The 24,553-nt window shown below is 43.6% G+C and overlaps 1 protein-coding gene across 1 annotated transcript in view; it reads right to left on the bottom strand.

Moving 5' to 3' along the window:
- cacna1bb (calcium channel, voltage-dependent, N type, alpha 1B subunit, b) overlaps nt 1–24,553 on the bottom strand; it is a 277,440-nt gene that overhangs the window by 14,542 nt on the left and 238,345 nt on the right. Inside the window, 11 exon segments of the mRNA XM_056290621.1 lie at nt 540–636; nt 5,765–5,892; nt 8,013–8,163; nt 9,284–9,375; nt 11,149–11,214; nt 12,462–12,578; nt 14,204–14,206; nt 15,345–15,428; nt 17,055–17,165; nt 19,395–19,559; nt 20,582–20,783. Coding sequence (XP_056146596.1) covers nt 540–636; nt 5,765–5,892; nt 8,013–8,163; nt 9,284–9,375; nt 11,149–11,214; nt 12,462–12,578; nt 14,204–14,206; nt 15,345–15,428; nt 17,055–17,165; nt 19,395–19,559; nt 20,582–20,783 — 1,216 coding nt within the window.

Genomic DNA, 24,553 nt, shown 5'->3' with positions numbered 1-24,553 from the left:
CCCCCAGTTCCCCCCCCCCGCTGAACAGGCGCCCCGACCGACCAGAAGGGGCGCTAGTGCAGTGACCAGGACACATATCCACATCTTGCTTCCCACCTGCAGACACGGCCAATTGTGTTTGACCAGGCCGGAGGTAACAAGGGGATTCGAACCTGCGACCCCCATGTTGGTAGGCAATGGAATAGACTGCTATGCTACCCGGACGCCCCAACGTAGATGTCATTTGATTACAAATACCACCTCTTGTTTGCCCATGTTGTGATTTATTTGAGTATAATTATGCTGACTGATTTTTTTTATGAATTAACCCAACATGGCCATTCGATGGTGAGGGACAGTGCGCTACAATCTCAAAAAGCGGGATGAAGGAAGAAAGCTTAAAAGACGAAATGGCAGAAACACAACAGCAGGTCAGGAAATATTGACTGTGATATACAGACAGATGGATGCCTGGAGATAAGGGACAGGTGGGAGAAAGGAAGCAGCAAGGACTGCAGAATGGCAGGAAGGGAGGGTGGAGGAGAGGGAAGTGGTGCTACCTTGTAGGCGACTCGGGGTGGACATTTCTTTCCCAAACCTAGCGGAGGGGACATGTCACGGAGCATCTTGTACATATCGAGGTATGTCATGCGGCCACTTCCCAGGATAAGATGATAGGAGGCCATGGAAAGAGGGATCGAAGATTCCCAGGTGAGGATGTGGTGAGGAAAAAGGAGTGGGGGCAGTTTCATTACAGTAATAAATAAATAAAAGTAAATAAAAATCCCAAAGCAAAACAAAAAAAATGAGGGATCAGGAGATACAGAAATCCATGTTAACAAGATTTCCAGGATTTTGTGGGGTGGAATGCTGTCCCTGTTGAATCTGAGAGGGCAGGGATAGATCCTGGGGAGGAAGAGAAGGGGAGGGAGGTGCTCCAGAGGAGTCCATTGGGATGGATGCTAAATGGGGGGGATCCTGAGAGAGCTATGTTTGAGAAACGAGTGTGGCGTCCATGTTAAGATGCTCTGTTTCTTCATGCTAGGGGACGTCAGCAGTAACCCATGGATGCCAGTTGAAACAGCACACACAATGCTCACCACCTTTGTCCCTCTTCTAAATGAGGCAACCGGTCAAACTCTATGATTATAAACAGGGATGGGCAGAATACTTTGAAAAAGTATTTAGTGACTGAATATTGAATACACTGTTGCTAAATGTAATCGGTAACGTATTCAGTTACAATACTCAAGAGGAGTATCTTATTCAGAATACAAAGCACATGTTGGACAGTTGTGCTGTATCATGAATATCCATTATGTCACATCACTGCTTCCAGTGGGGGAAGATGACGGTGCGAACTCACGTTTGCGGCGGCCTCAGCCGGTACCCACTATGCAGTGTCTTTGTCCACGTCTACGTCGGTGTCTAATTTTGTGTCATCATGTTAAGTTTTCCATTTTGATCATCGATTTTTTTCATTTAATGGCTGGGAGAGCTGGTGTTGGATCGGCTGACAGAGCTTGGTCTGCTGCGTCCTGTGGGCCCAGGGACCACGGCCCTGCCCAGAGCCGTGCCTGAGAAGAAACACCGAGTCAGTCTGGCGACAGCCTTGCCTAGCATCGACTGTGCAGTGTTTTTTTTACTGTGTTTGTGTCATCGTGTGGAGTGCGGGGAGGTGTGTCGAAGGTGTCTGGCTGGGAGCGTTAGTGCTGGATCGGCTGAGGGAGCCTGGTCTGCTGTGTCTGGTGGGCCGAAGGGCGACGGCCCTGCCCGGAGCTGTGCCCAAAGAGGGAACACCGAGGGTGGTCTGACAGGACGCGGAAGCGGGGCAGGCTAAGCTAACTGCTAGCCCATGCAGACCGGCAGTAGCGACAGTCATTCTGGCTGGTGTTTGTTCTCTGGACAGAAGAATTTTTTGGACTGTGTTAACTTTGTTTTTTTTTTTGCTTTGTTCTCTCTGTTTTTGTATGTTTTTGGTGGTGTCGTTTTGCGAAATTTTGGATGTGTGTTTTTGTTTTTTGTGTTGCTCTGCTGTGGGCTGGGAGAAACGAAATTTTGTTTCTTTGTGTACGCAAGTATATGTAAGAAATGACAATAAATTGTTCCTGACTATTGCTTGCTCCTTGGTGTTACTGGCACCTCTGTGCCATTATCTCATTATGTGTTAACCATCTGCTAATTATTGCGGCAAACTACCAACGTGTGGTGCACGCAGGAGGAAATGTGTACATGCTGATTTGAAAATAGTTAAGTTTTTTTAAATGATTTTGTAATTACTTTTAACTAGAAGCAGGGTGGGCGAGTGATCATTTAAGTTTCACAGGGAGGCCTTTTCACATCCCCTCTCTATTACTAGTGCTATTATTATTATTATTATTGTTGTTATTGTTATATGAATGCAAAAAAGTGTACGATAGTGAAGTGCAAACTTACACACTGGAACTGCACTCCGACACACACACATAAATGCATGACATGGACAACGATGCATAGAATAAATCTGTAGCAGAAAATTCAATATTAATGTTCTATTGCTGCTGAGTTGCCGAGTGCAGCTTAAGCTGACCCTTTAAAAGACAATTTTCTTCCATCTGGCTTTGAATGTTCATGTGAGATCCCGCTCGCCCACCACTGAAATGTGAACTAGTCCCGTAACACCAACATTTCTAAAAAATTCTCAAAATTTATAAATTAACCATAATCTGAATAACGGTGTATCAAAATTTGAATACAGACACTCCATTACTATATTCTGAATATGTAACCTCATTACTTGTATTCTGTTACAACCCATCCCTGATTACAAGCCTGCAAAGTTGGTAATTACACCCCATTCCACAACTTTAGGCATGAGACTGACTTGCGGTACTGTTTTCCTTGCCTGCCATGGTTACCTGCCGGCTGGTTAGTAGCGGATTGATGTGTATCTGAATACATGTTTGGTCAAGTCATTCTCTGCCACTGCAGGGGATGAGAACACACATTCAAAATCCAAACCCACTGCAACCCTTTTGGAGAAAGGGCTGTGTGGGAGTTCAAACCTTATAAGCCACCCTATTTGGGCACTTCTTCCCTAGGCCGAGGGGAGGCGAGATAAAACGCAACAATTTGTACATATCCTGATAGCATATCCTTCCGCTGCAAGAGACAAGACAAGTTCAAGTGGTTAGACAAACAGGCTATATTACATTACATGTGTCTCAAACATTTATAACCATATCAGAGAGGAAACACAAATGTTCAGTTAAATATTAAAATAACACAACATAACACATATATCATGCCCCCGACATGTTCACACTATATACAACACGGTAGCCTGATAAAAAAGACACAATCATGAAGTGCAGTTACCAAACAGATGGAAAATGCATTTCGACCTCTGAGAGATTTTTGGGGGGGGGGGGATTTTTTTCCATCCCTTTTTCTCCCAAATTGAATTTGGCCTATTACCCCACTCTTCCAAGCCGTCCCGGTCGCTGCTCCACCACCTCTGCCGATCCAGGGGAGGGCTGCAGACTACCACATGTCTCCTCTGATACATGTGGAGTCGCCAGCCGCTTCTTTTCACCTGACAGTGAGGAGTTTAACCAGGGGGATGTAGCGCGTGGGAGGATCACGCTACCCCCCCCCCCCGAACAGGCGCCCCGACCGACCAGAGGAGGCACTAGTGGAACTAGGACACACACCCACATCCGGCTTCCCACCCACAGACACAGCCAATTGTGTCTGTAGGGACGCCCGACCAAGCTGGAGGTAACACGGGGATTTGAACTGGCGATACCCGTGTTGGTAGGCAACGGAATAGGCCGCTATGCTACCCGGACATTTTTTGATTTTATTCAACCATATACCTCAGCTGTACTCATGATTTACTGACAGGCCTCCTGTTCCCTGTTCAAGAAAACCTTATGAGCCTTACATAACATTCCAGCAAGGCTTCATTTTAAATGTTGTCATTAGAAAACGGGTGAAGGAGGCTGCAGTGAGACGTATAGGAATACTCTCTCTCCACTCCACGCTGACAGGCACAGGAGCTTTATAACCCATCGGCTTAGCAGGGAGTGGGGCTGAGCACACGCCAAGCAGAACGCTGGATTTACATGCTCCAGTCGGGCTGACTGGGGGGGCCTCGTCCTCAGACTCACTCCGCGCCCTGGGGTGAGGCTTAACGTCACTCACACAACGCCGCTAAGACAGGATCCTTCCTGTCACACGTCACAAAGTCATCCTGCTGGAACTCAATGCCATTCTTAGACAGAAATCTATTTCCCTGCCGACCCTCCACCAACCCACCCTTGTACACACACACACACACACACACACACACAGTCACGCATATGTTGGTATGTAATTGTGAGGACCCCATTGACTACATGCATTCCTTAGTCCCTGACACCATAATCATCAAAACTACAAGCCTAACCTTAAAGGGAAACAATCATGATTTTCATCATTATCTCCACATCTATGTTGTACTGATATCACTCTCATAATACTGAGCAGTTTTCTGTTTGTCTTTGAAACACTGCCGAAATTGCCAATCTGTGAATGTGAAAATGTACTTCCTGGTTTGTTGCTACCTGTGGTCGGGTACATTTTATGAGAAAATGCAAATAACAACCCTACATGCAGCTGTTGTAGCAAAAAAAACAAAACAAAACAAAAAACACCTAACGCCATATAATGATGGCGTTTACAGATTTGTAATGACCCTAAACTTAACATAGTCCTACCGATGCACCATTGAGAGCATCCTGACTGGCTGCATCACTACCTGCGGTTTGCCCTCGATCACAAAGCTCCGCAGAGGGAGGTGAAGATGGCAGAGTACATCACAAGTAATGATCCCACCATGCAGGGCACTTATTCCCAGGTGTGCCCGAAGAAGACCCACAAAATAATCAGGGACGCCAGCAACTCTGGACACAAACTGTTTTCTCTACTTCCGTCTGGCAAGAGGTACTGGGGCATCAAGTCCCAGACCAACAGGTTTCCAGACAGCTTCTACCTCCAAGCTATAAGGCTCAAACTGATCACTCAATCACAGATTTGCCACTTTCCTATTGGAATTGCACACTTGAGATGTTCATAATGGCTACAATTCTTCTTCTTTTGGCTTGACCACTGAGAAACAGGGAACAAGCCAGAAGAAGAAGAAGGAGAAGGGGAAGAGCAGGAGGAAGAATAAGAATGGCTACCATTACTGACTGCACAGTTTGCTATGTGCACAAGTTTACTACTTACAGTACCAATGCATACGTCATCTTACTACTTTAGAAACATTTTCTATTGCAGCACACTGTCCAGCAAAGTACACTTAAAGTCTGCACTGACTGTTTCTGCACGTGTCCTGTTCTTGTACTTGCTCTTAGTACTTTTATAATTTCTCAACGTACTTTTATTTTCCTCTTGTGTGTTTAGCCAGAAAAACATATCTCATTATAAGAATAAGCGTAAACTTAATTTTCATCTATGACAAATAAACTTGAAATCAATTGTAACTTAAATCCTATATCCAAGTCCAGACCCCAGAGTAGCTCCTTCAAGTTACGAGTACCAGCCAAAATGTCCTCACAAATCAAATTTGTTCTCGCAAGAAAGGTGGGCTGTAAAGCACCAGACCTCACAAGTACAGCAATACATGCAAACACACCCGGGCACAAACATGCACACACACTCCCAGTTTCCAGGCCAATCCTCCCTTATTGTTGCAGTTTAAAGCTGACACTGTCTAACAGAGTTATCATAGCAACACGGATCAAAGGTCAACAGCACCTACCATGCAGCGGGGTCATATTCTGCCCACACGCGGATGAATTCGTCCAAGTGATGAGGTCCCAGAATGGAGGCATCCCTTGTCAGGTACTCAAAGTTGTCCATGATGACAGCCACAAACAGGTTAAGCATCTAAAGAGTATGTGGAGAAGTGTAAAAAGTAAAATATCCCGAACGAACCCCAATGTTGCTCAAAAGAAATTAAAAGACGTTAACCAGAGTTGATAAGACTTAGTTGGAAAAGAAGAGGGAGATGGGAAGATATTGCATATAGAAGACTTGCAAAACGTTAACATTTTAAGCTCTTAACTCTGCTGTGTTTTTCCAAATATTGAGCAATAAACAATGAGACAAAACCCTATAGAGCTCCAGACGCCACGTCGGATCTGTTCAAATCACCAGTTTGGCAGGAAAGCTGTCATGCAAAATAAATGACAATGAATGCCGTCGGTATCAATTTCAGGCCTTCTAGATTCAGGGCAAATGCTGAAAAGGACATTGATTGATACAATAAAAGGCTTCACAGAACAGATACCAGTGACCTTTTTCATGCCTCTTAGGTGATTTTTACAACCCTTGAAACTGCGATAAGGGGGAAAGTTCTTGACCTCCAATATCCAGATATCTATAGCTATCTGATAGACCTTCCCTCTTCATACTCTGGTGATAATATGAAAGCCTATAAAAGCCTGCAGGATTACAAATGGGAAAAATTCTGCCTTTGTTATGAATATTCAGCACTAGAGTCCTGTTAAAAACTGCTCTGTTGTCACTGGAAGGTCTAGATGCTAGCGACAGAGTTTTCAAACACTGTTTTAAGCGATTAAGTTTCCTTTATTAATCCCCTTGGGGAAATTCAGTTACTGCAAATTAACCCATTCTAGCTGTGATCTGTGGAGCTAGGAGCAGTGGGCTGCTGCCTTCATGCTGCGCCCAGGGACCAACTCCAGTTCTTTTCCCATTGCCTCAGTCAGGGGCACAGACAGGAGTATAAACCCTAACATGCATGTTTCTTTTTGATGGTGGGGGAAACCGGAGTACCCAGAGGAAACTCACTGCAGATCCCGGGAGAACATGCAAACGCCACAGAGGACGACCTGCGATGACGTCCAAGGTTGGACAACCCTGGGGGTCGAACCCAGGACCTTCTTTTTTTTTTGGATGTTTTCCCCCTTTTTCTTCCCAACTGTATCTGGCTCACTGCTCCACCCCCTCTGCTGACCCGGGGAGGGCTGCAGACTGCCGAAAGCCTCCTCCAATACACGTGGAGTCGCCAGCCGCTTCTTTTCACCTGACAGTGAGGAGTTTCGCCAGGGGGATGTAGCGCGTGGGAGGATCACGCTATTCCCCCCAGTTCCCCCTCCCCCCTGAACAGATGCCCCAGACGACCAGAGGAGGCCCTAGTGCAGTGACCAGGACACATACCCACATCTGGCTTCCCACCTGCAGAGTGCAGACACGGCCAATTGTGTCTGTAGGGACGCCCGACCAAACGGAATAGACTGCCACACCACCCGAACGCCCACCCAGGACCTTCTCGCTGTGAGGCGACAGCGCTAACCCCTCTCACCAAGTGTTAGCCCCACGTTTAACGGCTTGACAGTTGTGACACATTGTGCTCACAACAAGGCTCTGCAGGGGTCCTCCAGCACAGACACAGACAGTGATGGTGTTTAAAGGCTCGACAGCCATTTATTTTGAAGACACACCATGTTCCAAATATAAAACAGCAACTATAAAACCAGCTAGATAAAAAAAAATTTTAAAAACAGTAAGACTTCTGCAGTCTTTGGATGGGAGAGAGAGCCGCATGCCGTCTGTGTGTGGAGGCATACTTCAACATGTCCTGAGCCAATTACACTGACCCAGAACAGCTGCACCCGCACACACTCCACCATAACGGTATATGAGAGGTCCAGCAAGTTATCCATTTATTTGACTGACATTTTTTTTGGAATTTTGAGGGGAAGGATAAAAAGATTTCCCTTCTTCTTGCCCCCTCATGTTCTGACATCCAACACAATAGGTGCCTACCCTCTTTAAACAAGATTAAAAGATTGCTGCTGGAAAGATTCAGGATTCCTGCCAACGTGGCATTGTCTTATCAAGGCATGTACATGCTGGGACAGTGTGACGTCAACCGCCGGAGCTCTATTAGATGGTGTTCATGCTTTAAAGCGTGCCAAAATGTGCCGGACAAAACACACAGTATGAGACCGACGGGTACGGCCCATGTGACCTGCTATACTGACCAGAAAAGAGCAGAGGAAGATGAACGAGACGAAGTAGAAGTACGCAAAGTCGCTCCCGCACTCCTTCCCCCCAATGCCCGAGAGCTTATCACACGGCCGATTACTTAGGCACGCTAACATGATCTCGTGCCACGCCTCGCCTGTCGCACTTCTAAGGGACACACACAAAAAATGTATACAAATCAATCACCGTTTGGGCACATGCACGCACACACACACACACACAAACACACATGCAATTTCAAAATTGCTCGATGGTCATGAGATGTAGAAGCAGGTTACGGTAAACATTAGCACTGTGCTATATGTTGCTGTTTTTGTGTAGATACTCTATTATCTACGGCAGGGGTTTTCAAAGTGTAGGAAAGTGAGCCTCCCCTCAGAGAACATAAAAACAGCTGCGCCCCCCCCCCCCAATTATTATTGCTATTATTACTATTATTGTTGTTTGTTGTTTATTATTGTTGCTATAATGTATGTTCCACTCAGGTATAAAAACGGGTTTCAACAATAAATGATATATCTTTGAAGATGATCTTTTATTTTTTTAAACATCTTTTTCAAACATTTTTAAACATCTTTATCTTTATGTTTTAAACATTTTTAAACGTTTTAAACATCTTTTTAAACATTTTTAAACGTTTTAAACATCTTTTTAAACATTTTTAACATCCTTTTAAAGTGGGGTTTACCTGCCTTAGCTATGCGCAACGCCACTCGGTATGATGCTTCGGTTGCCATGGTATTTACAGTGCTAAATGTGTCAATGGCTTTCTTCTGTGACCGCAATTCCTTTAGCTTTCTATCAAACAACTCCTGTGGCTTGGTCACCAAACTTGGGTGTTTTGTATCAATATGACGCCGGAGTTTACATGGTCTCATACTGTCGCTAGCTAGCGCCTCTTTGCAGATAGCACACTGCGGCAGTGGGCCGTCATCAGGACCAATCCATGAAAATCCAAACTTTAAATAATCCTGGTCATACTTCCTCCGTTTTCTGCTTGCCCCAGACGCTGTCTCCTTTCTCGCTGTAGGTAATGTTACTAAAAATCGATCCATTTTGCTCCAAGCATTGCTGAAGTTAACTAAATTTAGCTAGATGTTTACTGTTACTTTTCCCCCCTCACGCCGCGCCTCCCCTGAAGCTCTCTGGCGCCCCCCAGGGGAGGCGCGCCTCACACTTTGAAAACCCCTGATCTACGGCATTGAAGCTAAGAATATACTGAGGCAAATGAAGGGCAAATGACTGAGGAATGAGGAGCCTTGATGACCTGAAGAGAAGCATCAAGGCCTGGGAAAAGGTCTGGAAGTTGTTGTGGTGCTTGATGGCTGTGTCTTCATTCAGCTCAATATTCCCAAACACCTGAGCAGGATGGGGAAAAAGAAATGTGGGGGTGTTAAATGAATCAAGATGAACAAGAACACACAAAAATGCATCCGCTGTCAATGAGCTGGCATAGAGTGCACACACTGGAAACTTGATATTGATGCATATTTGTGTATGCATGTGTGTGTGACTGTGATTTTGTGTGTGTATGAGAGAGAGAGAGAGAGAGAGAGAGAGAGAGAGAGAGAGAGAGAGAAGGAGAGAGAGAGAGAGAGACAGAACATGTGTGTGCATGCTTGGATAACTGCCACATGTTAGTGTGTCCTTTTGAGACTCCTGTAAAAAACCCTAAAGGCCTCTCTCAATAATTCATATGCCCCGAGGCAAGACTGGCCTGCTGGCCTACAAACACAGGCTTCTGGGCTCAAGAGACCCCTGGCCACAGTCATATCCAGGCATGTAGCATGACGACGAGGTACAGAAACAAGACAATGGCGACATTTTCAGACCAGACTCTCAGCTGATCTCTCCACTGCGAAATATAACAAGAAAAGATGGCGAAGATTCTTTGCAGCAGCGTCAATCTCAAAAATCTGAGCATGAAGATAAAGTTTTCTCAACAAATTTGACAAAAAGGGAAAGGGCGTGTGATAAGTGCGATTCCCCCCATGTCATCGATGTAAAATACCGCCTCGCCTGCAAGAGGGGGGGACCACCACGATTATACAGTGGACCGATTAAACGGATCTTTTTATTGGTGGATGCAATTTCTACTGACTCACAACACCTTTGTTAATTTATATGACAGCAAGTCCACTTATTGATCATACAAGTCAGGGCATTAGCTCTTGTGCAGCTCCTTTTTAAATGAGTAATCTGACATAAAGGTTGCACCCATCTGTCGGTGAGAGATGGCCGCGTTATTTACTTTGCAGATGAAGTATATAATACTCTCATTACAATGTCATCCACAAAGATGTTAAACACACTGTATGATGTTGCCAATTATTATGGTGAATGTTTTTTTTCCTTATTTTCAAACAGTTGTTGGTGATAATAAACCAGAGACGAAATGTGACATTTTATCAAATGTAACACTATATGTCAAAAGTACTGTTTGTTTGAAGGCGTGGATGATACAGGGGACTGTCAACCTCATGGCAGGCGATGAAAGAGTGCGAAACCATGGGACCACGAGACAGTAAAAAATATGCAAACTTTTTTTGGAGCCCTCTGCCACTGGCTCCTTTTTTACTTCTGCTGATTAGTGTGAAAGAAAACTAAGAACAATCATTTATTCATTATGTATGTTTCTTCATGCCTGTGATGCTACGTGGGCTAGATGGATCTGTTTGTGTCATGAGACAAACCGTGTATCAAACGAAAGACGTGTGTTGTCATACGACACATCACATTCGGGAGATCTGTCAGATCTTCCAGAGGCCCGACATTTTGTGTTTCTGTTTAACTGTGTTTCTGAAGAAAGCGAGACTTGTGTTGAGTTTGTGTTGAACTCTTGACTCATGCAGGAAATAGTTCTCCCGTGGGTTTGCAGGAGTGTTTCTATAGGTTGATTGTCCTTGAACATCGAGGGGCTAAACTTGTGAGACTTCTTTGTTTTGCTGAACTATAAGACAATAAGGGAGAGACGGCGCCCTCTGACTTCTGTGTCGGTTTGTTTCTCTCCAATATATATTGTATACGATATATTTTCAGTCCTCAACCCATCAATGTTTTGTGTGTTATTTCATGAGTCTTGAGTGTTTGCAGGCAATTTCCACAACAATAGAAAACTGTGATATGACTCACCTGCATGCCAATGATGGCGTAGATGAAGAAAAGCATGGCGATAAGCAGGCAGACATAAGGCAGGGCCTGGGAACAAGTACAGATGCAGCTTACATAGATATAGAGTATACTAAAACTTGCACATATATTTTCCTGCACCTAAGGGCAAGTACACATACAAGAGCACAGTGTCTCACTCGCTCTCTCTCTCTAACACACACACACACACACACACACACACACAGCAGACTCTGTAGAGGAATACCTTTTATGAAAGCTTTATTACATTTGCCTCATGTTCTAAGGACTGGAGTAGCCCAACTTGCTCTTTAAGATCGATTCTCTTCATTAGGTGTTTATTGCAGAGAGAGAAAAGTGCATCGGTAACAAAACTAAATGCCACCTTTTAACACGCTGCAGAAACTACCTATTTTTATTGGTATTTATTAAAAGCCCTCACTGCTGACGTCAATATGAATTCCCTTAGCTGTGCCCTTCCACTGTTCCCCATTTAACTCGACTTCACCTAGGGGACGTGTGGAACAAGCATGCTCCACGTCAGTCTCTGAACAGAAACCGCTGTCTGCTGAGAGCCTTCTGAACTTTTCCAGAAGAAGAGAAGTGCACTCCCTTAGTCACCTTTGTCTGAATACATAGCTAAAAATGCTGTTAAAAACTATTCTGAGCCACTCTCATATCTTTACTTTATTCATGTGGTCATCGCATTGCTCCACCTCTCTGAAAAGGTGCTCAGACATTTGCATTTTCTTTTTTGACCCCCCCCCCCCCTTTGCTCTCCAATTGTACCCGGCCAATTACCCCACTGTTCCGAGCCGTCCCGGTCACTGCTCACTGCTCCACCCCCTCTGCTGATCTGGAGGGCTGCAGAAGACCACATGCCTCCTCCGATAAATGTGGAGTCACCGACCGCTTCTTTTCACCTGCCAGTGAGGAGTTTTGCCAGGGGGACGTGGTGCGTGGGAGGATCACGCTATTCCCCCCAGCCCCCCCCCCCCCGAACAGGCGTCCCCGACCAACCAGAGGCGCTAGTGTGGCGACCAGGACACATACCCACATCCGGCTTCCCACCCGCAGACAAGGTCAATTGTGTCTGTAGGGACACCCGACCAAGCCGGAGGTAACGCAGAGATTTGAACTGACAATCCCCGTGTTGGTAGGCAACGGAACAGACTGCCGACGCCTTAAAACGTTTGCATTTTCATTCACTCATATATGCTACCACACATAGATGACCAGAACATGCCTGACTGTGTTCATACACCCAGCGAGTGTGTGCGTCCTACATGTGTGTGTGAATTCGAGTGTTTACTCACCTTGAAGGACTGAACAAAAGTCCAAAGGAGAATACGGATGGTGTAACCTTGCCGGAGCAGCTTGATAAGCCGGGCGGCCCTAAACAGCCTCAGGAAGCTCAGATTAATGCGCTTGTCCTGGAAGAGATGAGGAGAGCTCTGTGAGCTGTTACGATGAATTGGCAAGATCCGGTCCCAACCTCAGGTCAAAACCACAACAGACTTTTTTTTTTCCAATAAGAGCTAAGAAGTTTGTACAGACAAGTTAACAATGATCAGTAAAGGCCAATGAGGTATATCGAGACACATAAATAGTGCAAAAGCAGGACGTGAACATAAAAAAGGCGTGAAGAGTAAAAGATGAAAATTCATTATGAGTGAAACAGCTGAATCATCCCCAAAGCCCACAAGAAAAAAAAAAGTTATATTACAGACAGTCTCTCCCTCAGTCCAGAGTCCTTTACTGGGGGCTTCAAAACAGCCATTATTGTTTGCAGCTTCCCTTTAAACGTCTGTCTTAGGTCTTTGAAGAGGGTGCTTATCCCGTCACACAAAGGCACAAGAGTTGGTTTTTTTTCTCCATTTTTTCTCATGACTTTCTTAGGCATAAACTAATACTAGTGAACTGACGATACTAAATGTTGTACACGGTAGTGCAGCATGATTAATCTAATCACCATCGCGATGTCAGTCTGTGCAATTACACAACCGCAAAATGCTGTGATATGATTAAATAATAAAATGTGTATGTGTGAACGTCTGTTTGTGTGCAGCCTGCATATCTACACCCACAATTAAGAGATGACCAATCAGTCTCTGTTTAGGCAGTGAAGCGTGCGTGGTCTACGGTCACATGACTATCCAGTGTGCTGTGTGCAGACCAGGAAGAAGGAAAAAATGGATTCCGCTGAAGGTATAACACAGGCCGTGTTATTGGTTTGTAACCCCCCCCCCAAAGATCTAATTCGTATTCGTCTGCCTGTGCTATGATTGGTTGAGTACGAATGCTGTCGTCATACAGAAGACACGGAGGGTGAAGAGAAGGGAAGGCAGGGTGATTGCTTGTTGTACTGTCGTGAGGTCGTGGCTGGTTTAAAAATCTCACGTGTATCGATAGCTAATGTTAGCCGTCGGCGTCAGAAGAGAAGGCAGCATGGGTTACGGTTAGGGTCTCTCTCTCTCTCTCTCTCTCTCTCTCTCTCACAGTGTCGTCAGACAGAAGAGACCCTCCGTCTCTTCTTTGTGACGACAAGTATTCATGCTCAACCAATCATAGCCATCTTTCAAGGGGGTTATAAACCAATAACATAGGCCGTGTTATAGCTCTTCCGCTGACAACGAGCAGGTTAATGCTGATGAAGTAGAGGCAAAAAAAAAGCGATTCCTGTTATATGGCGATAGTTTGGATTCAAGCTCAGCGATATTGAGCAGAAAGAGGTACTGTGTAAAACATGTATTTTTTGTATATGTATGAATTTGTTTATTATATTGCAAGCGCAATATTGTCCACAATAATCGCAATATGACTTCTTCACCAAATCGTGCAGCACTAGTACACAGTACCATGTCTTTATGCATGCGTAAAGACATTATTCATCCATGAACGTTGTATCCAGATGAACTGATTCAACCTTCTATGATACAACAGAACCATGTCGACACAAACCAAAGAGACGCTGGTATTTAAACAGACTCTGCCAGAGAGAAAGACGGATTGACATAGGAATTCACGCCATCAGATGGCAACGAGAAAAGCCACTTACCGTCTGCAGGCAAGCAGATGTGACAGAAGGGGTGGAGGGTGGTTTAGGGAGGGCACAGGCGCCAGCATGAAGAAAAAATTACACAGAAAGAGACAGGCTTTGCCACAAAGAACACAACAGTGAACTGCCACCAAAGTTCACAACTCAAACACCGCACACTGAGGCAAATGTTGTTTTTTTTTTGTTTTTTTTGGCTGTTTCCCCCCTCACCCCCCTCCCATGTCAAACTGTGGTTCTGTTACTTATCTAGTAGATCAATTCTTGTCTAACAGTGCCAAGCACTCAATATAATTCAAACTGTAATTGTCCAAGCCGTCCTGGTCGCTGCTCCACCCCGTCGGCCGATCCGGGAGGGCTGCAGACTACCACATGCCTCCTCCGATACATGTGGAGTCACCAGCCGCTTCTTTTCACCTGACAGTGAGGAGTTTCACCAGGGGGACGTAGCGCACGGGAGGATCACGCTATTCCCCCCAGTCCCCCCCTCCCCTTGAACAGGGGCCCCGCCTGACCAAAGGACGCACTAGTGCAGCAACCAGGACACATACCCAAATCTGGCTTCCCATCCGCAGACAAAGCCAACTGTGTCTGTAGGAACGCCTGACCAAGCCGGAGGTAACAGAGGGATTCGAACCGGCGATCCCCGTGTTGGTAGGCAACGGAATAGACCGCCACGCTACCCGGACACCCCCAATTTACAGAGGTTTTGATACAAGGATAGGCAATACAAAGTACGAGACTATGAAAGCTTGTCTTATAATTGCAGTTGAGGAACACTTGAGCACAAAACCAATCAAGATCTGTATTTTGAGTGCGAATTCATCAAACTGCAAACCTGTTTTCCGAGTGTTCGCCAGACTTTTCCCCAGTCTGCAAATGTACATAAAATGTTCATGGCTTATTTTACTCTCAGCCAGGACACTGAAGCAAATGCATCAGACTGCATTAATTGACTACGCTGTATATCTTTACCACAGTGAAGGTCGAAAAACGAGAGGTGTCTCTTTTTTGCATAAGCTAATTTGCAGCCTCTCATGATGCCGTGAGCTTGGCTAACCAGAGGGTCACGGTGTGAATGGAGGGGACCATGGGAGAAGGGTGTCAAGGCATAAGGGCAGCGCATAATGTCCAGAGTACTAACCTTAATCTCAGTGACCAAGATGTCTGTGATGCTCCCAACCACCGTCACAAAGTCAAACACGTTCCATGCTGCTTTTAAGTAGTTCTACGAAGAGACAGAGAGACAAAAATGCAGAAAGAGATAAAGGGAGAGAGAAGGGACTAGAATGAAGAAGTTTTTTTTTTTCTGGAGTGGTTGTATGTGTAGCCCCCCCCCCAGCCTTTTTCCCCCAATTGTATCTGGCCAATTACCCCACTCTTCAAAGCCATCCCGGTCGTTGCTCCACCCCCTCTGCCGATCCGGGGAGGGCTGCAGACTACCACATGCCCCCTCCAATACATGTGGAGTCGCCAGCTGCTTCTTTTCACCTGACAGCGAGGAGTTTCGCCAGGGGAACGTAGCATGTGGGAGGTTCACGCTACCCCCCCCCCCCCCCCCGAACAGACGAGGCGCTAGTGCAGTGACCAGGACGCATATCCATCCTGGTCACTGGTCTGTTGGGACGCTCGACCAAGCCGGAGGTAACACGGGGATTCGAACCTGTGATCCTTGTATTGGTAGGCAACGGAATAGACTACTACGCTTCCCGGACTCCCCTGAAAGAAGTTTTACTGTGATTCGCATGAGACCTGGGAAATATACTTTTGACAGGCTTCGCTCCACACAGCAAGTCTGTTAAGCCCTTCTGATGAGGCTGCTTCAAATGAACAAGTAAGTTTCACCGTTCAATTAAAAGATCATTTGTTCTACGTCTGTTGTGTCACACTGCAGAAACACACAAATACATGTGAAGACAAGTATAAAATATGCAAATGCACACATACATGCACATATTCATGAACACATACACATACACGTATGCACATACACAAGCACACACACATAGACTGGATACAGCTGCTTCAGAGCTAAACTATTACCTTCGGCAGGGATATCGTCAAACAAGACTATTAGTCAGTTCTTAAGGGCATATGTTGTTTTTTGCCCCACTGTGCCAGATTTTGTAAAGATGCAGCAACCAAAAGCCATAGACCAATCGCCTGGCGCTAACAGCTAAACAGGTGGAGGTAAGTGGTGTGTGAAAAAAGCTATTTAATAAATGGGCCCAGTAAATGGAATGGAGCCAGAGATGAAATGCCTCGCTGCGGGCCAGGTGGCCCCACACTGGCTAAGGAAGATTTATTCCTTTCTCTCCCACATCCGTTCATCATATCTTTCTTCACGTTTTCCACCCTCCTTCGCTCCTCCATCTGACACATGAACGTCACTTTGCTCCCCCGACTCGCCGCTTATTCGGATGGTGTGTAACACGTTCCCATCTGCCTGTGTTCACTCTGGGCACTGGCCAACGAGCTTATGGCTTCTTCACAAATAAAACTTCAATCCATCAGGACACGGTCTTCCATGTTTCTCAGTCTGGCTCCGTATCAGCCATTTCATTATCAAGCAAGACCATATTCGTCACTAAACCCAGCACTAGAGACTGTAGTTATGTGAAGTTTTTGTAAAATTTCACGATTGACAATGACGAGGCTGAATTAACTTGCCCTGGAAGAAAAGTTGATGCACTCTGGTGAAGCAAACTGACGGAGCAAAAAAATCTATTTCCTTATTTGTATCACACATCCAAGAACATTTTTCCTGAAGTGTGTAATCAGAAAATCGATACTATAGTGTGATATTGACTAGTGAGGGGAGAGTACAATACAGTGTGCAGTCTTGACAGCTCACCAGCGGGCCAAATGCAATAATCTTGAGGATGCACTCCAGCGTGAAGAGTGCCGTGAAGATGATGTTTAGGTATTTCAACATCGCGTCGTATAGAGCCGGAGCTTCATAGAACTGAGGATGAGAAGGTAAAAAGTTCTGTAAAAAATATTTATGTTACCAATTTAAAGGTACACGTCATCTCCTTGTCGTTCCAAAATGGGAAAACAATGTCTCACACAAGAAAATAACTATTTCTCTTTCATTTTCCGTCTCTCATGCTCTCTTACGCTTTTACAGACACATATACAAAGGCCCTGTGATGTAATGCAAACTAGTGTGGACAGCTTGACACTGCTGCTGAACAGAATGAACGGATAAACTCCTGTTTATCCACCTCCGTGCCTCACAGAACTGTGCTGCGCTCTCAAACGGTTAAGCACAAATGTCTTCATGAAATGCTGTCCCACTATTTTTTTTTTGGGGGGGGTATTTTCCCCCCCCAATTGTATCCGGCCAATTATCCCACTCCTCCGAGCCGTCCTGGTTGCTGCTCTACCCCCTCTGCCAATCTGGGGATTGCTGCAGACCACGTCTCCTCCGATACACATGGAGTCGCCAGCCGCTTCTTTTCACCTGACAGTAAGGAGTTTCACCAGGGGGACGAAGCACGTGGGAGGATCATGCTATTCCCCCCAGTTCCCCCTCCCTCCCGAACAGGTGCCCTGACTGACCAGAGGAGGCGTGAGTGCAGCGACCAGGACACATACCCACACCTGGCTTCCCACCCGCAGACACGGTCAATTGTGTCCGTAAGGATACCCGACCAAGCCAGAAGTAACATGGGGATTCGAACCGGCGATCCCCGTGTTGGCAGGCAATGGAATAGACCGCTACGCCACCTGGACGTCCCGTTCTGTACCACTATTTACAGCACATGGGACTTCAAAAGTAAGGTTCTTGAACCGAGATAAGTATCATACGAGTTACAATTAATACCTGGAGGTTAGTTTGCAGGCTGCAAGACTCATATTAGCACAGAGGAAGTCGGTCTTAAAACTTGGCTGTCAACAAGTGATTCATCAATAATAAGTTCTGATCAGCACAGGCATCAACATTTTTGCATTATATTATTTCCATGCTTCCTGCCCACTAATTTTAACAACATTTGATGGCTGGGCAAAGTTTTTAGAGATAACCTAAGATGAAAGCACAACTTCTTGCCGAACATAAGGCCTCTTAACTAAATGAACAAGCAAAAGAAACTACCTGGCCACTGGCTCTACCCTACCCTACGTGGCATAGTGATTTGCTGTTTGTTACGACAATGTTGCGTGTGTCTCATGATCAGATCAGTGGTATTGTCCAAACTGTGTCTCCAGCTTAGAAATATTGAGCTTAAATGAATTGTATCTTGGTTATTTAATCAAGTTTTTGAAACAGCTTTTAAAGGCCAGGTATTGGATCCAGTTCAAGACCTCATTAGCTAATGGTAGCTCCACTCTACCTGAAACGACTTCTGGAGCAGTGCCAGAACAGACTTTTTTTGGGTACTCAAACTTTTACCTTAAGGAAATGTTATTTTTCCGGTCTATAGTAGAATAACCAAATATTGCCTTCATCTACTGGACCTGGTTTAGCAATCCATGTTGCCTTGTCCATTTTAAATCACAGAGGACAGGAACCTAATCTTCTTCTTGGAGCTTGTCTAAAAAATAGGGAGAAATTGACCCCATTCCAAAAAATAAAAAATAATATATATATATATATATATATATATTTAAACAGGGGTAAATCATAAGATTATATAGCAAATCCATTGTTACCCAATTTTTATTTATTTATTGTATCATTCTTTATATTACTTTTATCTTATACTTCTATAATTTTACATTTTTAATTCTTTAGATTTTTACATTTTTCTTGCATCACCTTCTTTTAATTGTTTTTATCATAATACTTATTTTATCGGATCTAATTCTTTCCATTTTAATTATGCTCTTGTGACTTTATCCTGACCGTGTTTAACCTTGTTTTGCGGTACGGACCTGGCATTATGTCCCATATTTTTATTGTATTTTGTTGTTTTATCTTGACTATGTGCATTATTTTATCCTGTTGTGTAAGGCCCCTTGTAACATTGTTTAGAAAGGTGTTATATAAATAAAGTTTATTATTATTATCATTATTATAGTTTTAGATAATACTGAGTTGTTTAATAATGACTGAGAGAAGAAGACAAGTGTCAGCCAAAGCATTACCCTTCCTGGATGTTTATATATATATATTAGCACATGTGAAAGTTTCAGGCTGCAGTTCTCATCAATTACAGTTCCAGTTGGATATTAGCATCATTTTACTGACCTTCATCATCAGAACCACAGTGTTGAGAGCAATCATGGTCATGATTGCATATTCAAATGGGGGTGACACCACGAACTTCCACATCCTGTACTGGAAAGACCGCTTATTTGCGGGCATATATCTTGTCAGTGGCTTGGCGTTGATGGCAAAATCAATGCAAGCCCTCTGTTTAACATAAGAGAGAAAGACAAAGAAAATATGTACACAAAACAACAAAAATACATGAATTAACAGAATAAATAAATAATGTTGTAAAAAATATAAACCATAAAGAGAACAAAATAGTGGGCAATATTGGGTAAGAAGTAATGCTAAATGCTAAAAATATGTGGTCCCTCTGTGTATTGAATGAATTATTTTTCACACCAACTTCCTTATTCATATTGTAGAGGAGAAAATTAATTAAATCAAATTATAAAAAATTAAAGATAACTGGCGGTTCGCTGGCAGGTCTTCTAAGAGTGTTTATTATCAAAAGACGAGACTTCAAACTGAGGCTCTGTGATCACTGGCCAGTAATATTTTAGATTAAAAAAAAAAAGAAGCCAGTATGACTAAACAAGTCCTCGTGAAGTGAAGCTGAAGATGAGCTAGTTCATACTTCTGTTCTTTTAATTCACTCTTGGGAAACTGTACATTGTGTTGGATGCGATCTCGCTGGGAGTGCTGATTAGAACTGGATCAGGTGGTGCTCTGGATTCTCTGATTTTTGCATTGATATGCAGTAAATGGAAACAAGCCAACACGGATGAGAAATATGCTTTCTAGTTACTGCTATTCCTGGGATCATAACAATGTCTGTCCATTGCAGCAATACCTCTGTATTAAAACATGGATACGCATGAAACTTTTGCAGGGTGTGTGCTTTTAGATACCTTTGTATACAAGTACAATTAACAGAAGACATGACACAAGAGGTTCATATGTGTGCATACTTTGAGTGTATGTATGTATGTATGTATGTATGTATGTATGTATGTGCGTGTGTGTGTGGGTGGGTGGTTGAAAGAAATAAATAGAACGAATTTTCATTTATGTGTTTTAGGTCACTAAACAATGTGTTCAGGGTACAGTTTTGTCTTCTATGAATCTGCACTCTTGGAGGTTTTTAATATCCAGGGATCACACCCATGAGAAAAAGCAGGGATATGCATGTTATGTGTGTTTAAGACTTGCTACTCTCCCACCTCATTCTTCTCCAAGCTACACTCCGACATGGCCTTGTCTCCCTGCTCCTGGAAGGTGATGATGATCAAAGCCACAAAGATGTTGACGAAGAAGAAGGGGAAAACCACAAAGTAGACAACATAGAAGATAGACGTCTCCATCCGGAAACCCGGGCTGGGGCCCTGGTCCTCGTAGGTTGCATCCACAGAGTGCTTCAGGACCCTGAAGGGGAGGAAATGGTTAACCGTGTAGGGATTCATACACAGCCAACCACAAAGGTAGGTTCATGGTAGGCTCTATAGGTTGAAGAGTGCCTTGAAAATTATCTTGGGATATAATCTGTGAAGTCTGGTCCCTCCTCCATTCTATATCCAGAGACGACAGGTCCCTCCCTTGACCTACAGTACATCCAGCCTCGTCAGACTCCTCCACCAAATTTTCCAGAAATTTCAAGTCCCTCCCTCTTTTTCAAGTCCCTTAGTTCCAGAGGTACCAGGTCCCTCCACTCTAGATCCAGAGTTTCCAGGTCCCTTCCCCGGCTTTCAGTGATCAAAGTTCCCCTAAGAAGCCAGGTCCTTTTTGTGACTTTTACTTAAAGACAGCCAGCTGTCCTATTCAGGGAGGGCAATTTCCACCAAGTAGTCTGAATTTACCCTTTCACTCTCCAGTCCCTTTATATCACGCTGCACTGCGTTCTCTAGCCAATACTTTATCAAACACTGTATTTCCCAGCAGATGTCACTACCACTCCTCACACTGAGAGTCATACAGAGGATGTACTGATGCATTTTTAAGACTAACTGTTTCTGCCCAAGATTCAATGCATCACAGAGGTGAGGAAACTGCTTCAGATACTTTAATATGCTCTCTCTTTGAGCTGGACTATGTGACAGTAGCTTGTGATGGCAGCTTTAGTTTCTTTTTGCTCCATAATCTTTACATGTTGGATAAATATTACTAAGGACGAAACTTGTGGAAGATCTTTTTGATTTGAAACTTTTGCACGCGTACTTATTGAACTATAAATGATTAAAAAAATTTAGAAAATATTTTATAGGCTGTAATCTGTAGCAGGATGGAATTAATCAATAAAATAGCTGCAACAGGACATTAATTACATTACCTACCAAGTTAACAATTTCAAAATCTATTTTAATAGTCGCAAATATTTGCGATTTATTTGTCACATTGATATTGTTTATATTACTTAATTGATTTTATTCACACATTCCTTGTTTGTTCCTACCTCGGTTAATAACAAAGTTACCCATGTGATTGATAACTGGAGGAACATTTGTTTTTGTTTGATCAGTGACGTAGTGGAGAATTTCAACATTTGCTCAGCCAGACCAACGAAACTCCTCTCCTAACTAGAAATAAAACCAATTTTAAGAAAATTTTCATGGTTGAATAATTTCATTTGCACTTTGGGAAAGGAATGCAGTAAAGATCAAGAAAGAAAGCAAAGTGATATGAAGGAACCTAATGATGCATTTAATCTTACAAGAAAAAAAAAAGTATATTTCAGAAGTTATTAATGGGCAGACTAGCAAACATAACAATTCAATTTTTTTTCCCTACTTGGTATCATTGCTGGAGTTTTTAACATAATAGTTTTGTCCATAATAGTGAAAGCTCACCTGGAAAAGCATTTTTTTGGGGGGGGGGGTTTACATGACGTAAACTTGAATGCAGTAACAGATTTTTGAATATCAACCACCACTCAATGATTTTTAGGTCAACTTCAATACTTCTTATTCACATCCTCATAACAGACTGGTTTACATACTGAAGAGGGGATTTAATTTAAGTTGACTTAGGACACTATACTTATTGAAGGTAGTTAATATTTGAAACAATTTTTTTTATTTTTTTGGACCCCCCCCCCTTTCTCCCCAATTGTTATCTGGCCAATTGACATAGGGGGGCCTATGTCAATCCGGGGAGGACTACAGACTACCACATGCCTCCTCCGATACATGTGGAGTCACCAACCGCTTCTTTTCCCCTGACGGTGAGAAGTTTCACCAGAGGGACGTAGCAGGATCACACTATCCCCCCCCAGTCCCCCCCCCCCCGAACAGGCACCCCTACCGACCAGAGGAGGGGCTAGTGCAGTGACCAGGACACATTCCCACATCTGGCTTCCCACGCAGACACAGCCAACTGTGTCTGTAGGGACGCCTGACCAAGCCGGAGGTAACATGGGGTTTCGAACCAGTGATCTCCCCATGTTGGTAGGCAACAGAATAGACCGCTATGTTACCCGGACACCCCATATCTGAAAATTGTTGTGTTGTTATTCTATTAAACACACTGAGAGAGCCACGAAACTGGAGTCAAATTCCATGTGTGTGCAAACTGACATGGCCAATAAACACGATTCTGATTTAGGAAATAAATAAGTAGAATTTTCACTCTGTTTTCTTTTAGGACCCAACTGGAAATGTATTTAATGAATTTATAAATATGACCACTAAAAAACGTATCACCCTAATTCGTTTTTTGTAGTATTGTAAATGTATTTTTTTGGGGAGACCCATCTGAATTTCACTAAGTTTTGAAGATGTAAATGAATGTGTATTGACTGTTGTTGAGCCTATAGGTTCGAAATAATAATATTTAAATGCTGAATAAACTTTATTTTATTTATTTTTTGTGGTGTTAAGACTACATGAACATAGTCTTGTTCTGCCATTGTATACAAAACAGGCTTAAATGAAACCAGTAGATTTAAGTTTCATTATTTCTGTTTTTCATCATGTTGTGTTTGTTTTAAGAATAGAATCAAACAAATATCTCAAATTACTATTATCATTGTTATTATTAATGATAATAAACTGAAAGAGGCTAAAATAATATCTCACTGGAAGCACTATGAGAAGACTTTAAGAGGCATATTTCATCCTCACATCTTCATCTGCCATCATCTTCCACATTCAGATACTCTCCATTCCATCATGGGGGAAGAAACAACAAAACAGAGACATGCAAAATATCTGCACTCATCTGTTATGCGCCAGTGGCTCCTCACAAGAATATCTGCTATCACAAAATGTAATATTTATCCAAAAAAAGAGTGATGTGTAGAATCATAATCCGAATATCAGTAAATTCCACTCCACAGAAAGTTTATCAAAAAACAGTCAGTTTTCCTGAATCCGGGTTGTTTATTTTTCGTAGAGAACAAAAAAGGTTTTCCATTTCAAACTCCCATGATCCTCCTCTTCTAGAAATTTCACCTCACGTAAACTAGTCCAAAAGAAACGAGAGGTATTTTCACATCCTCCACAGAAATGTGGATTTTAATCCCTCAATCCCTCCCCCTAAAATCTAAAATCATCCACATATACTTTGAAGAGCTGTCAGGGTCCCCTCTTTTTTTTTCCTGAAGAAAGCCATGTTCCTCATTCTTCCATCATTTAGACTCCATTCCCGAATTCCCAAAGATATGTCCAACTTCCACATTTCTTTTAAGTGATAGTACACTCAGGTTTGTGAGCTTCCCCTACCAAAAGTCCAGAAACATGAAGTCACTCCCTTTCACACCAGGTCCAGTTTTTCCAAGGTCTCTCAACTCCGTGTCCACAGTTTCCAGGTCCTTCCAACCAATTTTCAGATTGTTCCAATCCTGTTCTTTCATATTCAGAGATTTGAAAGATGCAATGCCCCTCATTAAGATTTCCAGTGCGATTCAATCAGCTCATCCTGCTAGTCAGGGTGTCCTCCTATTACCTTACTTCACCCACCAATTTCTCACTTCATTTGTCAAAATGAAATACAAAACCCTCCATTGGACCTGTCACTGCGGAGTTGAAAACATTATGCTGTCCATCTGAATATATTCATCAGTCCTGTTTAAGGTGGGGAAATCTGGGTATTCATACCCCCCCCCTTTTCCCCCTAATTCTACTTGGCCAATTACCCTATTTTCCGAGCTATCCCGGTCGTTGCTCCACCCACTTTGCCGATCCGAGGAGGCCTGCAGACTA

The sequence above is a fragment of the Lampris incognitus genome, chromosome 12 (genome assembly GCF_029633865.1).
Source record: "Lampris incognitus isolate fLamInc1 chromosome 12, fLamInc1.hap2, whole genome shotgun sequence".
NCBI classification, from domain to species: domain Eukaryota; kingdom Metazoa; phylum Chordata; class Actinopteri; order Lampriformes; family Lampridae; genus Lampris; species Lampris incognitus.
This window is presented reverse-complemented; position numbering and strand designations above follow the sequence as displayed.